The 18,118-nt window shown below is 38.1% G+C and overlaps 1 protein-coding gene across 2 annotated transcripts; it reads right to left on the bottom strand.

Annotated features, from left to right (window-relative positions):
• Positions 1–13,539: 13,539 nt before the first annotated feature.
• LOC138318368 (uncharacterized) lies at positions 13,540–17,696 on the bottom strand. 2 transcript variants are annotated; one of them, XM_069260671.1, is made up of 3 exons: positions 17,258–17,696; positions 14,817–14,978; positions 13,540–14,273 (listed from the first exon to the last, which is right to left on the bottom strand). In XM_069260671.1, the coding sequence occupies exons 1-3, from the start codon at positions 17,652–17,654 to the stop codon at positions 13,606–13,608; spliced, it is 1,227 nt and encodes a 408-aa protein (XP_069116772.1). In that variant the 5' UTR covers positions 17,655–17,696; the 3' UTR covers positions 13,540–13,605. The 2 variants fall into 2 exon arrangements, with proteins under 2 accessions (XP_069116772.1, XP_069116771.1); XM_069260670.1 differs by having other exon boundaries at positions 14,817–15,032; positions 17,258–17,695.
• Between the last annotated feature and the right edge of the window lie 422 nt (positions 17,697–18,118).

Below are 18,118 nucleotides of genomic sequence, written 5' to 3'. Positions count from 1 at the left end.
ACACCGTTTTTAATCCCTTAATTACCGAAGGCACGTTTGAACAGGCCTGCCATGTGATGCGACACCCTGCGACACCTGTTTATAGACACGGGTTAGTCGTTGAGCGAGCTAGATGAAGCTATTTTATCCGTGTTTTGACGGTCGGTGCAGAGTCAGGTTGTGTGTGTATGTGACACAAGGTAAACAATTATCAAGGGCCCCGCGAACACCTGTTCGAACGAACATGCATGGGGGGTACGATTACTATGGATTTTGCTCTATCGGGGGATATATTTCTCACATGTTCGAGGAATAATAAAATAGGGAGAATATAGGAATAAAGGAACTAAGGGGGTATTAGGGGATTTTATTCGAAACCCGCCCGGCCGAATTAGCTCCTTTGTTCGCGCGAGCTACTCGGGGTTTTTGTGGTTTTGTCTACATAAGATAGGGGACAACACGGTCCGGGGGTCGGGTCGGGACCGTACCCGCGTTACTGTGCGTACGACTAGTTTCGAACTGAATAACGAATAGGGTGGTCATGGGTATTCAAGGGAATCGGGTTCGAAGTTCGTTAGAGGGAGGGTTTTTATTGTTTTAGTAGAGGGTTTTTTTTTTTATGTTTACTGTACTTGGCCTTGCGCCGAAGCCGTAGCGTTCGAGGTGCCGATTATAGCTGAGCCTATTCTTGGCCTCCTTACCGAATTTCAAGCACGAAAGGCTCGAACGGAGGGGGAAAACTACTGTTTTCTCGTCCCAAAATTATCGCTAGGGCTCCCAAACGTTACTTATCTTGACCAAACGACCAAATTTTTATCCTACTCGTCTTTATGAGTTATAGTTCAAAGTCTCTTAGAGTAGAAGACCCCCGGTTAACCACCAGTACGGGAAGGAAGGGGATATTTTCCCTGATTTAAGATTAAGGTTACTTCCATAATTACAAACCACTTGCTTATTTGGACAGTCTTATCTCGATCTTACATTTTTCCCTTCCACTGAGGATCCATTGGAAACGTTATAATAAATTCCAATATCAGAATTACCGTGAAAATTTAATTTCGGCGCGCTCGTAGGATCGTTCGTTACACCTATACTATGGCAAAACGAATATTGCGAACTTATCATTGTTTAATCAAATCTGAAACTATTCCTCTTACCGAACCCAATATATAATGTGGGCTTTTGCTGCCTGTATCCATTTTGATCCGATATTAAGGAACCATCTATCTACTGTTCTAACGCCTAAAGTTTCTTGGCAGTCGTACCGACGAAGTTGTTTTGCCAGGTATACCTGTGTACGGCTTACTCACGCTTCTCTGGAATTTTGACAACGCTTGCAGTTATCGTTCATCTTGGGTTAATTTGTAAATGTACATTCCTACGACACCCAATAGACGAACCTTTCATTGGGAATGATATTCAATCTGGAACTTGAACCCTTTGATTTTCAATTTCATTGAAAAATTTGGGATCATTCCGGAACAACGCGCGCGACTCCTATATGCCCGCCTCGACACACCTCCTTCACCCCGTTACGTTTTTATTCGTAGAGCCCTTTTTAGGAAGGACCACAGTTATACAGGAAAAATCCCCTTTCACAGTTGTTACACCAGTTGTTTTGTTTGTGCATGACCAAAGACAAAAAAAGACCCTATTCTTTTAAATCTATCTTCAATATGTTTTGTAATACGCGTTTAAGCGGAGACGCTTTTAAGCGATGCTCTTTTGGCTTCACTTTTGTGGATAACCCAGTTGAAGGGTTACACAAACGCTTTACTCGAACCGCCGCGGCCTCCCCATGGCTATATTTCGCCGGCCTCTGGCCTAAATTACATTTTATAATAAGTTTTAAGTTGGCGGAGTTTCCGAGCAGCGAGCTCCGCCAGCAGCAGAGCGACGGATAGAAAGAAGAAGCCGCCGCCACACGACCCGCCCCAGCGCCCGACCCGAGGGTGCGGGGGTGGGGCAGCTAGGTTGTTGTCTGGTGATGGTGTGTGTTATGTTGTGGATCTTGAGTGAGGAATTCAATATCCTCTACCGTGGGAAGGGTAAAAGAAAGCGGGAGTTTTGAGAGAGGGAGTGAGGGGCTGAGTATAAGCTCCTTTCTGACATTGAGGAAAACTGGATACTTATGTCATGTTTCTTTGAAAAACAAAAGACAATACCTTGGTGTTGAATGTGCGAAGGGAAGAAAGAAAAAAAGGAAAAAACGAAAGGGGAAAAAACACTCACTAATGCTAAGTGCTGCACTCATATTGAACTTGGGAGGAGAGGGAGAGGAGGAGGGTTTCTTGGAGGGAGATGGGAGGGGATGGCGAGAGAAGGACGAAGTTTCTAGCGGTCTTATTAATTAAGGAGAAGCAAACAAAAAATATACTTATCGTCAAGTTCCCCAGACCAGCAATTGAACAAAACCATAAAACCAAATCGGAGACCCGGACACTTGTACGGTTTTGATTTTAACACCAATGGCGCTAAGAAGAAGAAGCAAGAACATGATCTATACTAGTATATTAATAATAGTTCGGATTAATGATATTGAGATAATGTAGATATATTATCTTCTTTATCAATTTGCACATCTGTGTACGAAGATTTAATGAAAATACTGTTTTATATAAAAAAAATTTTTGAAGGAGAAAATAGAGATAATTCAAAATATGTATTACGTTACGTTAAGGATTATCTCAAGATGGTTACGTGTACATGCAAATAAAAGAGGTATAACCTCACTTTACACCGATTCCTGCCCATGGATACTGAACCGGATGTGTCCTGATCCTGTCTCTGTAGTACTGGTACACGATCCGGTAAATCTTGGTTCAACCAGACATATGTTTGAACAACGCCAAAACTGAATGCAAGGTTAATTACCAAACACGCGTCTTTTTTAAAACTAGGGTTAGTAAACAATCGTCGCCTCTTTCTCCTGCACGAATATTCGGCGGAGTAGAATGGCAGGCGGTCACCCCCGCTTTGTGCTACTGAACATAGGCCCAAAAGCCTTACCAGGATTTCAACTGAAGTATGGGGGGAGGGAGGAATGGAGATGGTTCAAGATAATTATTTAACACTAAATCACGAATAAATCCCGAGGTCGCTCGTTTTATTAACCTGGATAATTCATACCTGCAATGTCTTGAAGATGGAACAAGTTTCGCAGATGCATATATTACTCTCCAGAGTTGACAATATGCGCGCTAAAACCCGAGGAGAGAAGAAGAAAAATAGATACAGAAATTTCATTTGTCAATGATTAACATTGGATTGACCGTCGTACCCCGAATGTCAGAGTCAGTCCAGGGGTGCTTGGACTTACCTTGAATTGATGGGATAGTCTAGAAAGATAGAAACGGGACGTACGAAAACGTCCCCTGAAAGAATTTCGACGGAGAAGGCGAGTAGATGGTTTGGGAAAACATTTTCCCCCAAGCCCTAATTTGCCATTCATTCTTGGGGTTTTAATAAACTTTTCTACGCGGTCAGGCCCCTAAACTAATAAATAATTTGTATTACTGGGGGCCCAAACTATTGTCGTACGCTGTACAAAAGTCGTTTGAACGGAGGCAAAACGGAAGACGGTTTATAGTTAGGTAGATATAGTCCCCGTGGTGATTGTGGTGACTGTTCGTGCACAGGGGCCATGTTTCGTTTCTATTATGAAAAAATAGTCAGAAATACATAATAAATTTATAATGTATTTCTGGCTATTTTTTTATTTATTTCTTAGGGAAAACTTATTACATGGGCCCTTGTGTGCTCCTCTTCTTCACTATTGTGTGGTTCGTGGCGTCGGGATAGATTTTCGAAACCAAACATAAATGTCTCTGCGTGGAGCTCCGTTTTCTGTCGAATACCTTCATGGGCATTTGGCATTGATTTGTTTATGTGGGGGATAATAATCACAGGGGGGCTCAAGAGCACTGTGGGAAGATAATGTCTGTGGTTTCGGGACGGAGATTTGAGATTGATGAGATTGCAAAACATTTATATTTTACACTAAAATCACCAACTTTGGTTAATTCCGTCCACTACAACTGGTCAGGGTCCAACCCCATGTACAGCATGTTTCATTACCCTTCCTTATATTAATGTTGGGCACACATGTTTGTCTGTATACTCCAACAATGTTAGATAGATTTAGAAACTATAGTGTTACAACTCAGGTACACTTTTGTTGATCCTTAATTACGTTTTAACTATTGGCCATAGCAGAAGTTTCCTTGTCAATATCGAGCAAGCAGCAATCTAAATAGTATTTGATTACTGGTATCTCTTCGTAACCTGCCACCCACCATATGGGAAAACATAACTCCTCCACTTTAGTGTCAATTTCTACTTTCGAATAACACCTGTACGGTAAGGTACTGCAAACGAGAAACAAAGGATTTATTCACAACTGAGTTGGTAGGCAAGGACGGCTAGCATAGAAGAAAAGAAAGACATAAGGAAAGGCTATAGCATTAGGGAAAATGATAAGTTTGCCCAACCCCCCACCCCCAATCCCCCCACACCCCCCCCCACTATACCCTTCCCCCCTCCCAGCACCCCACCCACCAACCCCACCCACCCACCACTGGACTCTCGCCCATTCTTCTGCAGCGCCTCTCCATTCCATATATATTATTTGTCTTATGCGTTTTTTCACCTGAAGAAACAGTACCATTCATTTTTTTCCTCCATACTTTATTCTAGCGCTGCGGTCTACCAATGTACTTACCTTCGAAAATCTATTGGACTACCTTTTTAGAATTCATGTCTTTCATCCTCCTCAGTTTTTGTTTTCTTCTGCTGATATGCGTTTTTTTTTTCTCTAGTTTTGTGTACAAATCTGTAAACCAATCTTTGCCTATCTTTAACCAACCTTTCTTTTATTTCTGAAGAATCATTATCATTATACTATAATGATACTGAGTCTTCAGAAATTAAAGTTGGTTGATTATAAGTACCATTGTTAGTAAATATGTTAGGATGTAGTGATGTTATTGGTTAAGAAAACCTTAGCCGCCCCGATCGGGAATTTGAAACAACCGAACACCTCCATGCCCGCACTAGCCAGATTACTCTACAAAGATGGCAGAGGATTACAGGGTGATTAGGACCCACTTTTGAAAACATTAAAACTTTTGCGATGATCACAGTTTAATTCATAATTTCCTCATTCTGACGAAAAGAACATTTTTAATGGTAATACACTCTGTTAGTTCCTAGTAAATAGCACAGGAAGGGTTGATCCAAGTTGTTAATAAGAGAAAATTTTAATGCCTCTCGGGGAAGGTAAGCTTTATGGTGGGGGCCTCCTAGCCCCTAATACAAAATTTGTGTGCCCTTTTTACCGACCGCATTACTAGACCAGGTGTTTGGGTTGGTAGGTTGTTAAAATTTTTAGTAAACCTGTATATATAATTTGTTTTTTTTTTTTTGTTGGTTCTAGGACAACAAATACTAAAACTTCTAATTTCAGACTAGCCAATGTGGTATTAGTCCGGATTCTCTAGAAGTAGAGAGGAAGAGAATTACGGCCCCCCCTAATACCCTTGGCTAGCAAAAGTTGCAAAATCACTAGTACCCAAAGTTAAGTTTTCTTTTCCCGAATTGAAATTATTAAAAGTAAAAAAAATGGATTATAACAACGGCAGAAACAAAAGGCGAGAGTACTATTATAAATTATTTAGTATAAAAATTATAGACTTTCAAAGTAATTGGAAATTGAAAGTAAAACAAAAAAAAATTAATATCTAGAAGATGGATTCAAATTATTTTTTGGTAGATGGAAGATTGCCTAAATTATATAACATCTTTTGGGTGGATGGGTGTTTTGGCACCCGTGGGTGTAGGACGGAAAAAAAAAAAAAAAACAAGAAAGAAAAAAAACAAAGAAAGGGAAAAGCCTTTAAGGGGAAAAAAAGAAAAAGAAAAAAAAAAAAAAACAAAAAAAAGGGGATTTAACAAACAATGTTCAATTTTTAATCCCTGGGTTGGTTTAAATCGGGTTTTTTTATAAAAAATACTTATGTGTATTTCACACATTTCCACCACATTCATACGTATGTATTTCACAATCACCCACATGGATGAAAAACTATCTTAGCTTAATCATGTTTTGCATCTTCCTGAGATAGAGATGAAAAAGAATCATGAAAAGTGCTCTCAGGAAAAATTTTTCATTTCTCTTCCCAAAAGAGTCTGTTTAACGAAGGAGGGACAACTTGCTAAGGACCCCCTGGATTGGCCACCCCCCCCATCAACTGGTTTTCCGATTTATTACGATTTGTACCAAAAATAACAAAGTATTGAGGTGGGGATGGATGATGCGAAGCTAAGAGCTTCCAAAACACATGTCCCTGTGGCTTAGGGTTGATGTTGGCAGGTTAGTATTAGTAAGTAGTATAGTAGTAAGCTAGTAGTTAGTAGTAAGTTTAAGAGTGTAGTATTTATAGAGGGGTGTGATACCTCACTAGGTAGGTTGGGTAAAGATCAATTTTTCAATCATCACGTTCTCATGGATTACTGAGTTGTGGTCCTCCTCTCCTCACTAGAAAAATTCCAAAAATGGGCATATGGGAGTCTATCAAGCCATATTGGATGATGTTAGCTTTGTCTTATAGTTGTGCTCTTTGCTGGTATTGCAATAGTAAGAGTATATAAAATAAATGCTCACTGTCAAATTACATAAATTGTCAGTCCTTAACAGGGCTAACAAAAATACCATGTGCAAGTTCCATTATATAAAACTGTGATTACTGGCCTGAGTGTCCTGCAAAACAAACTGTTATTATTAGTGGAGCCAAAAAAATGTGGATCTGCTGTACTTGGATTGATGAGGATTAAAAGCTCTTAATTAAGAATGAGGCGGATAATATTTTACCTCTCCTTTTGTACACGATTCTGAATATTGTATATAGAAGGAAAAATTTCCTGTACTAGGAGATTACAAGATTGCTGATGCTATTAAAGCCCTCACAGAAATCGGTTTATTATATATTAACATTATTTAATCCATGGGGGATTGGTGTTGAAGTCGAAGGTATTGAGGGGGGTTTGTGATGGGGGGGGTTATCGCATGTACCTTTCAACCTGTTCCAGAAGAGAGATGGTGGCGCTAATTGCAAGGAGATGGATTGGTCTATGGATTCATTAGTTACATTGTGTAAATTATATACCTGGTAATTCACAGGAACAAAAGGAACTTGGCATGGCAGAGTGGATATCCGTGGTGAACGATGTGATTGCTATTACAATCGAAAAAGAACAAACCATGACTGAAAATGAAGATGAAGATACAGTTGAAGACGAACCTCAGAATAAAAAAACAAAGAAAATTAGAAATAGATGAAAGTGTGTGAAATGTGTGTAGATGTTTAAAGGCAACAGAAGACATGAAACTGTTCTACTGGATGTGAAGGTAATGAATAAAATCTTAACTAAAGCTATAACAAAATGGCTTTGCTCAAGTTAACGCAAATAAGAGTACATTTTCACATTTTCTCATTCCAACATTTGGAGCTACATCAGATTATGTTACTGTTTGTCTGTATGACCCTGAAGTGGACTGCTTATTTCCACATTGATGAGGAACTCCAACTATGGCGAGAAAAGGAGATCAGATCAGAACGTAATTTTAGATCCTGAGACTATAGTTATCATTTGGCTTTTTCTTAAATTTTACTGTGCTTACCAAGAAAAAAATCTGGTTGTACCAGACATGAATAAATCAGGATTTCACACAAACGATTAAAGAAGGAAGATCTGAAAATTTACAGAGAGACCAAAGCAAAAGCAAATTTTTTTTCACATACGCTGCCTGAAGCAAAGACCATGGAAGAAAACCACAAAAAAGGTCATGCGTCCAATATCCCCATCATAGATATGAATGACATGACTCCTTTTTGGTTCCCTGTGACAAAGTGACAATAAAACAATCATCTTTTGTTCAGATCGTCTTTTGCCTAGTATCATTGCACCATCTACTGTTCATTGTGTAAGACCATTATTACAAAATTTTAAAAGATATTGACCCAGAAAAATGTTTTGGATGAAAGTGTTTTAAAAAGTCATATTTTAAATTGTGAACAAAATTTGATCTACTTATTAAAAACACCATTGGTCAACTATAATAAAATCTTTGCATTTCTGAGAAATAGCGGTAACAAGAATTGTTAAGGGACGGAAGGACGGACGAGGGACCACCGACGAAAAGCGATTCGAATACAGGGCTTTTTTTCAACATGATTTGGGGCCGAAATTCGGCCCCATTCCCCAAGGCAAAACCTCTAAATTTTTCCCAATTCAAGCCTTAAATTTCCCAAAATCAAAATTTCTTGAAAACTATCCAAAAATATTACATGAACTTAGTTGGTTAAGACTTTAAATATTTATGAATTGGATTCAAAAAAGTACATAAACTACACTTGAAATAAAAAATCTTATTTGTTATGCTTTATTTCATATTTCATAATTTTCCCCAAATCCTTGTTTTGTCGCACATTTTCCCAAAATCAAAGCCACAGGCCCCATTCCCAAAGCAGTGAGAAAAAGCCCTGGAATAGCCCACCATCTGGTGATGGTGCTAAAAACTGATCATGTTGTAAATAAAAATAAAATAGGCATTGAAAACCTTTAACCTTGGGAATCTATGATATAATGGGAACTATATTCTACTTTATTATAGTTCTACATCACTGAAGCATGTACAGCCAAAGATTGATAATGGACAAACCAATTCTTCCACTCAAATAAATATATTTACAGTTTGCACTGACATGGACTCAATAACAATGCTTTCTAAAATTATTATTATTGAACATATGAATGACTGCATTCCAATCAGCTGTTCAATCCAATTAGTTGATGATGGCGGAAGAGAAAAAACAATATGGGCGTTTTAATAAACAAGAGGCCCATGGGCCTTAACGGTCATCTGACTATTGGCACAATACAACACCTCAAAGAATAAAGTAGTGGCAAAAAATTAAGGAAATAAAAAAACTCTTTTATTAGAAGAAGTCCAGGTTCTGATATATTTAATGAATAAGACCATGAATGAAGATCAAGGTTATTCATTTCAATAAAGATGGTGTCCCTTGATCCTCACCATGCTACAAATCCAATATCCAGTCTCTAGGCCTCTTTGTTATTTACTAGAAGTTGTTTGAAGATTTTAGCCTATTTGACACCTGTGACCTTGAATGAAGGTCAAAGTCATTTATTTGAACAACCTTGGTAGCCCTTCATCCCAGCATGCCACAGTCCCAATATCAGGTATATAGGCCTCTTAAATATTCATTAGAAGTAGATTTAAGATTTTAGCCTATTAGACCTCTGTGACCTTTAATGAAGGTCAAGGTCATTCATTTGAACGTAATTGGTAGCCCTTCATCCCAGCATGACACCTAATATCATGTCTCTAGGACTCTTTGTTATTCTCAAGAAGTTGTTTGAAGATTTTAGCCTATTTGACCCCTGTGACCTTGAATGAAAATCAAGATCATTCATTTGAACAAACTTGGTAGCCCTTCATCCTTGCAACCTACAGGCCAAATATGAGTACACTGGGCCTCTCGGTTATTGAGAAAAAGTTGTTTGAATGAAAAGTTTACTCACGGCACACAGCGGACTTCGGATGACCTAAAAAGTAACATCTTTTAACATATCTGACACTTATAACATTGAAAGAAGGTCAAAGGCATTAATTTCAACAAGCCTCATAGTTTAAACCATGATACTGGCACAATATCGTAAAACCCTTATTCATATAATTATACAAAAAAAAACAAGAGGCCCAAGGGCCTTAACGGTCATCTGACTATCTTGGCAATAGCTGTATAGGAAAATAATTAGATATGGTGTCATGGTAGCCATCTCCAATCTGGGATCAACCAGAGATATAACAACACTTTGACAAGATCATATCAGTCGCATTTTATGTTTCAAGTTTCAGTTAAATTGCACTGGTAGAACTTGAGAAGAAGTTCAAATGTGTTTTCAAGATGGCATCTGTGGCAGCCATCTTGGATTTTGGATCAACATAAAATATAACAACACTTGGTCGGGACCATGTCAGGATCATTTCATGCAGGTTTCAGCTTAATCACACTGCTAGAACTTGAGAAGAAGTTCAAAATTCAAGATTTTGGAATATTTGACTCTCGTAACCTTGAAAGTAGGTCAAGGTTATTCATTTCCACAACTTTGATAGCCCTTTATCTCAGCATGCTATTGACTAAATATGAATACCCTGGACCTTTTGGCTAATTAAAAGGTGTAGTTAAAAGATTTTAGCTTAATTGACCCCTGTGACCTTGAAAGAAGGTCAAGGTCATTAATTTTTATAACTATGGTAACCCTTCATCCCAGCATGCCACCAGCAAAATATGAGTATCCTGGACTTTTGGGTTAGTTAACAAAAATCGTTCAAAGATTTTAGCCTATTTGACCCCTGTGACCTTCAAAGTAGGTCAAGGTCATTAATTTTCACAACTTTTGTAGCCCTTCATCCCAGCATGCTACAGGCTACATATGAGTATCCTGGACCTTTTGGTTAGTTAGAAGAAGTCGTTCAAAGATCTTAGCCTATTTGACCCCTGTGACCTTGAAAGTAGATCAAGGTCATTTATTTTCACAACTTTGGTAGCCCTTCATCCCAGCATGCTACAGGCCAAATATGAGTACCCTGGACCTTTCAGTTAGTTAGAAGAAGTTGTTCAAAGATTTTAGCCTATTTGACCCCTGGTGACCTTGACAGTACGTCAAGGTCACTAATTTTCACAACTTTTGTAGCCCTTCATCCCAGCATGCTACAGGCCAAATATGAGTACCCTGGACCTTTCGGTTAGTTAGAAGAAGTCGTTCAAAGATTTTAGCCTATTTGACCCCTGGTGACCTTGACAGTACGTCAAGGTCACTAATTTTCACAACTTTTGTAGCCCTTCATCCCAGCATGCTACAGGCCAAATATGAGTACCCTGGACCTTTTAGAAGAAGTTAGAAGAAGTTGTTCAAAGATTTTAGCCTATTTGACCCCTGTGACCTTGAAAGCAGGTCAAGGTCATTTATTTTCACAACTTTGATAGCCCTTCATCCAAGTATGCTACAGGCCAAATATGTGTACTGTGGGCCTTACGGTTATTGAGAAGAAGTTGTTTGAATGAAAAGTTTACGCACTGCGCAAGGTGGACAGCGCACGGCGGACAGCGCACGGCGGACAGCGCACGGCGCTCGGCGGACGACGACGGACGGTGCATGATGACTATAGGTCATCCTGACCCTTTGGGTCAGATGACCTAAAAAATTAAAACAAATCTACAATCCTTCGAGCTTTCCAAACTACCGCTGCTTTTCAGGGGATGTTAAATGATCCATTAAACATCCCCTTAAGAATAGCGATAACTGGGAAAGCGCTAGGGATGGCAGATTTGTTTTAATTTTGTTTTTTCATAATTTAATTTGATCCATCATAAGGATATTCTACATTCATTTATTCTATATATATATATATATACATGTATATATAGTAACAAGAGGCCCAGAGGGCCTGTATCGCTCACTTGGTTTGTTATGCCAAGTAATGTACAGGTTCATTGTTTCTTTTCTGAAGGAATTTGAATATTTAATTCTAATTCCCCTATTGGGCCTCGCCCCTCCTGCCCCAAGGGGGTCTGAGCCAAAATTTATACATGTTCTGTTCCCCTTCCCCCAAAGATGTTTGTTGCCACATTAGGTCACAATCTATGTAGAACTCTAGGACAAGTAGCAATTTATAGGATTTACCTCTGTTTCCCCTATTTGGCCCCACCCCTCCTGCCCCCAGGGGGTCAGAGCCAAAATTTATACAAGTTCTGTTCCCCACAGGATACTTGTGGCCAAATTTGGTTACAATCCATGCAAAAGTCTAGGACAAGTAGCGATTTATAGGATTTACCTCAAATTTCCCTATTGGGCCCCACCCCTCTTGCCCCCCGGAGGTCAGAGCCAAAATTTATACAAGTGCTGTTCCCCTTCCCCCAAGGAAGGTTGCGGCGAAATTGGGTTACAATCCATGCAGAACTCTAGGACAAGTAGCGATTTATAGGATTTACCTTTAATTCCCCTATTGGGCCCCGCCCCTCCTGCCCCTGGGGGGTCAGAGCCAAAATTTATACACGCTCTGTTCCCCTTCCCCAATGATGTTTGTGGCCAAATTTGGTTACAATCCATGCAAAACTCTAGGACCAGTAGCGATTTATAGGATTTACCTCTATTTACCCTATTGGGGCGCCCCTCCTGCCTCCTGGAAGTCAGAGCCAAAATTTATACAAGTTCTGTTCCCCTTCCCCCAAGGATATTTGTGGCCAAATTTGGTTACAATCCATGAAGAACTCTATGACAAGTAGCGATTTATAGGATTTACCTTTAATTCCTCTTTTTGGCCCCACCTTCCTGCCCCTGGGGGATCAGAGCCAAAATTTATACAAGTTCTGTTCCCCTTCCACCAAGGATGATTGTGGCCAAATTTGGTTTCAATCCATGCAGAACTCTAGGACAAGTAGCAATTTATAGGATTTACCTCTATTTCCCCTATTGGGGGGTTAGAGCCAAAATTTATACAAGTTCTGTTCCCCTTCCGCCGCGCCATGACATAAGCTCACCGGCCCTTTGGGCCAGGTGAGCTAAAAATTCAACGGTTCCTGAAGAAGGTATACTGTAAATGTACTTATTTTAGCACAGTAAATGAAAACTTTCTATTTTGTAATCAAATTTTAGCGTTATACATGAATTTGCTCTCTAAAGATAGAGAGAAAAGTGCTAAAATAAAACTACCACTAAAATAAGTATGCTTACAGTATTCCGTCTTTGTATACATGTATTACAGAGTTAGCTCCCTTGCGGATAGGTTTAGATTGTTTTGTCATTATTTTGTGAGAACAATTCACATCGTTTTCTCCAAAAAGTATGACGTTACGCTCGAAAACACATGACATCACAATCAATACCTTACCACAAGGGCATATAACTCAGTAAATACAGAATATGAAAAAGGAAAAATGATAACAAGGCCTTTCTGGCTTCACAGGCATCTTCAGGTGGAATCAATGGCGTCTTCAGGTGGAATCACTATATATATATATATACAATGTACAAGAGGAAAGTCGTTGACTTTTATTTTTTATATAAGAAATGGTGAATGTACAAGAGGAAAGTCGTTGACTTTTATTTTTTATATAACATTTCTACTCCTGAAGAGCCATCATGAAATGGTGAATGTACAAGAGGAAAGTCGTTGACTTTTATTTTTTATATATATATATATATATATATAAAACAATGTATGTACATAGTTATAGAAAATTCATTTCTAGATTATAACTTGTATGACCCTTACCACCTTGAACGGGATGTAAAGTCCTTCAAAGATTTTATTATAGTAGACCACTGTGATATTAAAAGTAGATCAACTTTGTTCAAATTAAAAAAGCTTTAAAACCTTCATCCAAACATTTTTCTGGGTCAATATCTTTAAAATTTTGTAAAGTGGTTACAATGAACAGTAGATGGTGCAATGATACTAGGCAAAAGACGATCTGAACAAAAGATGATTTTTATTGTCACTTTGTCACAGGGAACCAAAAAGGAGTCATATCATTCATATCATGATGGGGATATTGGACGCATGACCTTTTTTGTGGTTTTCTTCCATGGTCTTGCTTCAGGCGTATGTGAAAAAAAATTTGCTTTTGCTTTGGTCTCTCTGTAAATTTTCAGATCTTCCTTCTTTAATCGTTTGTGAAATCCTGATTTATTAATGTCTGGTACAACCAGATTTTTCTTGGTAAGCACAGTAAAATTTAAGAAAAGCCAAATGATAACTATAGTCTCAGGATCTAAATTACGTCTGATCTCCTTTTCTCGCCATAGTTCGAGTTCCTCATCAATGTGAAATAAGCAGTCCACTTCAGGGTCATACAGACAAACAGTAACATAATCTGATGTAGCTCCAAATGTTGGAATGAGAAAATGTGAAAATGTACTCTTATTTGCGTTAACTTGAGCAAAGCCATTTGTTATAGCTTTAGTTAAGATTTTATTCATTACCTTCACATCCAGTAGAACAGTTTCATGTCTTCTGTTGCCTTTAACATCTACACACATTTCACAACTTTCATCTATTTCTAATTTTCTTTGTTTTTTATTCTGAGGTTCGTCTTCAACTGTATCTTCATCTTCATTTTCAGTCATGGTTTGTTCTTTTTCGATTGTAATAGCAATCACATCGTTCACCAGGATATCCACTCTGCCATGCCAAGTTCCTTTTGTTCCTGTGAATTACCAGGTATATAATATACACAATGTAACTAATGAATCCATGCAATCTCGCAATTAGCGCCCCTCCTCTCTTCTGAAGAGGTTGAAGGTACATGCATATAACCCCCACCCCACACCCTCAACCTTCTACTCACCCATCCCATGGATTAAATAATGTTAAATACCTTTCTGTGATGCGTATAGCATCAACATCGTAATTCCTGTACAGGAAATTTTATATTTTCTATGTGTACAAAAGGAGTTAAAATATAGCCGACTTCTTTATTAGACTTTAATCATCCACAGCTGATACATTTTGACTCCCTAATAATACAGTTTTTGCACCCTGGCCAGTAATCACAGTTTATATGGTACTACATGTATTTTGTTAGCCTTAATGAATGACAATTTAGTATTTGAAGTGAGCATTTATACTTACAATGCAATACCAGCTAAGCGATCGATTGTAAGACAGCTGACATCCATCCATGTCATTTGGAATTTTTCTAGTGAGGACCACTACTCAGAAATCATACGTGATTGAAAATAGATCTTACCTAGTGAGGTATCACCTCTATAAATACTGCCATCACAGCCACAGGGACATGTGTTTGGGAGCTGCTTTGCATCATCATCCACCTCATACTTGTTATTTGGTACCAATCGGGAAAACAGGTGATGGGCCAATCCAGTCCTTATCAGTGTCTCCTTCGTTACATCTTTTGGAAGAGTATAAAGAAGTTTCCTGAGAGCACTTTCATGATTTTTCATCTCTGGAAGATGCAACAGATAGCTATGATTGTTTTTATGTGGTGATGTGAAATACATACTATTTTTAAACCAGGCTTAAAATTAAACATTGTTTGTTTCCCTTTTCCGACCTACCCACCCAAAACACCCATACCCAAAATATTTTATAGGCATCTTCCATACCAAATATATTTGATCACTTCTGATATTAATTTTTTTTGTTTACTTTCAAATTACTTTGAATTGTCTATAATTTTATATAAATAATTTATAATAGTACTCTCGCTTTTGTTTCTGCAGTTGTTATAATCCATTTTTTTTACTTTTATAATTTCAATTTTGGAAAGAAAACTAACTTTGGGTACTAGTATTTGCAACTTTGCTAGCCAAGGGTATTAGGCCGATTCTCTCTACTTCTAGAGAACCCAAAAAAAAAAAAAAAATATACATGTATATATAAATTTTACCTACCTACCAACCCAACACTGTCTAGTATGGGTCGGTAAAAGGGAAACACAAATTTATTAGGGCTGGCCCCACCATAAGCTTACTCCAGAGCATTAATTTCTCTTTTAACTTGATCAACCTTTCTGTGCTATTTACTAGGTACTACAGAGTGTATTACCTTAAAAATGTTCTTTTCGTCAGAATAGGAAATTAATTAAACTGTGATCATCAAAGTTTTATGTTTCAAAAGTGTCTAATCACCCTGTACCTCTGCCATTTTTGTGAGTTATCTGGCTAGTGCTTGGAGGTTTCGGGTTCAAATTCCCATCTGGTCGCTAAGTTTTCTTATCCAATACATCTCTACATCTACATATTTACTAATAATGTACTTAATAATCAACCAACTTTAATTCTGAAGATCATATCATTATACTATAATCTTCAGAATTAAAGTTGGTTAAATATAGGAAAAGATTGGTTTAAATTTGTACAGGGAATATCAGAGAAGAAAAAAAAACTTGAGAGATGAAAGACATGATTTAAAGTAGTCAATAGATTTTCGAGGAAGTACATTGTAGACCGCAGGCTTGAATATAGTATGAGGAAAGAATGAATGGTCTGTTCTGCAGTAACGCATAAGACAATTATATATATGGAATGAGAGGCTCAGAAGATGCGAGTGTCCAGTGGGGCGAAACTTATCTTTTTCTATGCTAGCCTGCTACACTCATTTTTATCCTTCGTTTGAGTACCTTACGTACATGTGTTATTCGAAGTAGGAATTGACACTAAAGTGGAGGATTATTTTCCATATGTGCAGTTACAAGAGGTACCTGTAATCAAATATTAGATGCTCGATATTGACAAACTTCTGATTGGCAATATTAAAGTAATTAATGATCAAAAGTGTCTTGTTGTACTATATTTCTAACATTGTTGGAGTACACAAGTGTGCCCAACTTAATATAAGGGTAATTATAAATGTACTGGGACCCTATACTACCAGTTGTCGTGAAGGAATTAACAGAAGTGGTGATTTAGGACAAGGACGTATATGAGAAGGATAAGTCACACTGGGTTTTGGGCAGGCGCTTTTGTGTTTGTGCACTGACCGTGACGTTGGGCGACGACTGATTTCCTTTGATATCCGCCGGCGCATCCTTTGATGCAGCAGGGGGGTGCGAGGGTTACCGTCTTACTTTCTGAAGCGTGCTGTCATTTCATGAGCTGTCGTATTTTTTTAACGATAGTTTAAGACATTTCTTCTAAATCTTCCGTCTTTAATACAAGATATAAACGTTGTGAAATTTAATTAACTTTACATTGGTGTTTCGTTTGACTAGATAAGACTAGTATTTGTTAAGAAAAATGGTTTTTATTTCCGGATCATAAGCGTCTCGCGTGGTGTTTAGTAGTGTAAAGAGACAGTCACGAATCCTTCTCACTTATAAATCCTTGTTTAGGATAAATATAATTGTTTGCATCTCACGAAACACATTATTCCCACAGGAGCTTGAGCCCCTGTGATTATTTCCACATAAACAAATCAATGCCACCATGAAGTATTCGACAACAGCTCCACGCAGACATTCGAAAATCTGGACGCACGAACCACAGGGCCATGTATAGTTTCTATAAAAAAATAGCCAGATACATATAAATTTTATATGTATTTCTGGCTATTTTTTCATATAGAAACTATAGATGGCCCTGTGCACGAACAGTCACACAATCACGACTACTGTTCCGTCACGACTACGGCATTGTTTGGTCCCAGTATACAAATTATTATTAGGCCTACCGCGTAGAAAAGTTAATAACACCAAGAATGAATGGCAAATAGGCTGGGGGAAGTTTTCCAAACCATCTACTCCTCGTGTCTGAAATGCTTTCAGAACGTTCGTTTCTAGAATATCCATCAATTCAAGCACCTGACATTCGGTACGTTCAATGTAATCATTGACAAATTCTGTTCTATTTCTTCTCAGGTTTTCATTTGTTACTCTGAGTGTAATATATGCATCATCGAAACTTGTTCCATCTTCAGCATTGCAGTTATGAATATCCAGGTTAATAAAACGAGCGATCTCGGGATTATTCGTGATAAGTTTAAGAATTTTTTGAAGCACTCTTTCCTCCCCAGACTCCTTGAAATCCTGTAGGCTTGGGCCTTCAGTAGCACAACAGGTACCCGCCATTCTCCGATTTTCGTGCAGACGATTTTTACTAACTGTTAATAAGACGCTTAAGTAATAACCTTCTGTTTTGCGTGGTCAACAAATGTCTGGTTGAACAAGATTTACGGGATCGGGTACAAACTACAGACAGGATCGGACACATCGGGCAGTACCTGGCAGGATCGGTGTAAAGTAGTTTACTTTTTTGCATGTACACGTAACCATTGAATAATACTTAACTAACCTAAACATATTTGAATTTCTCACAAAATGTGTTTTATAAACTTTATTCTCAAATCTTCGTACACATTGCATTTTATAAAGAAATGAAATTCATCCTCAATATCATAATCTATATATTTATATACTGTATAGATATGTTCTTCCATTTTTTAAATCAACACAATTGTCCGAATTTTTAAGTTTCATTCTGTGATTGAATATTATAATTTTCCTTAATGTAGACCTAGCTAGAACTCTCCCAA

The sequence above is a fragment of the Argopecten irradians genome, chromosome 3 (genome assembly GCF_041381155.1).
Source record: "Argopecten irradians isolate NY chromosome 3, Ai_NY, whole genome shotgun sequence".
NCBI classification, from domain to species: domain Eukaryota; kingdom Metazoa; phylum Mollusca; class Bivalvia; order Pectinida; family Pectinidae; genus Argopecten; species Argopecten irradians.
This window is presented reverse-complemented; position numbering and strand designations above follow the sequence as displayed.

Coding starts and splice junctions, on each gene's coding strand:
- LOC138318368 (XM_069260670.1), bottom strand. CDS start 17,654: ATGGCGGGTACCTGTTGTGCTACTGAAGGCCCAAGCCTACAGGATTTC. Junction 15,033..17,257: donor GTTATTAACTTTTCTACGCG/GTAGGCCTAATA, acceptor TGCATCTTCCAG/AGATGAAAAATCATGAAAGT. Junction 14,274..14,816: donor TAGAGGTGATACCTCACTAG/GTAAGATCTATT, acceptor GGTAATTCACAG/GAACAAAAGGAACTTGGCAT.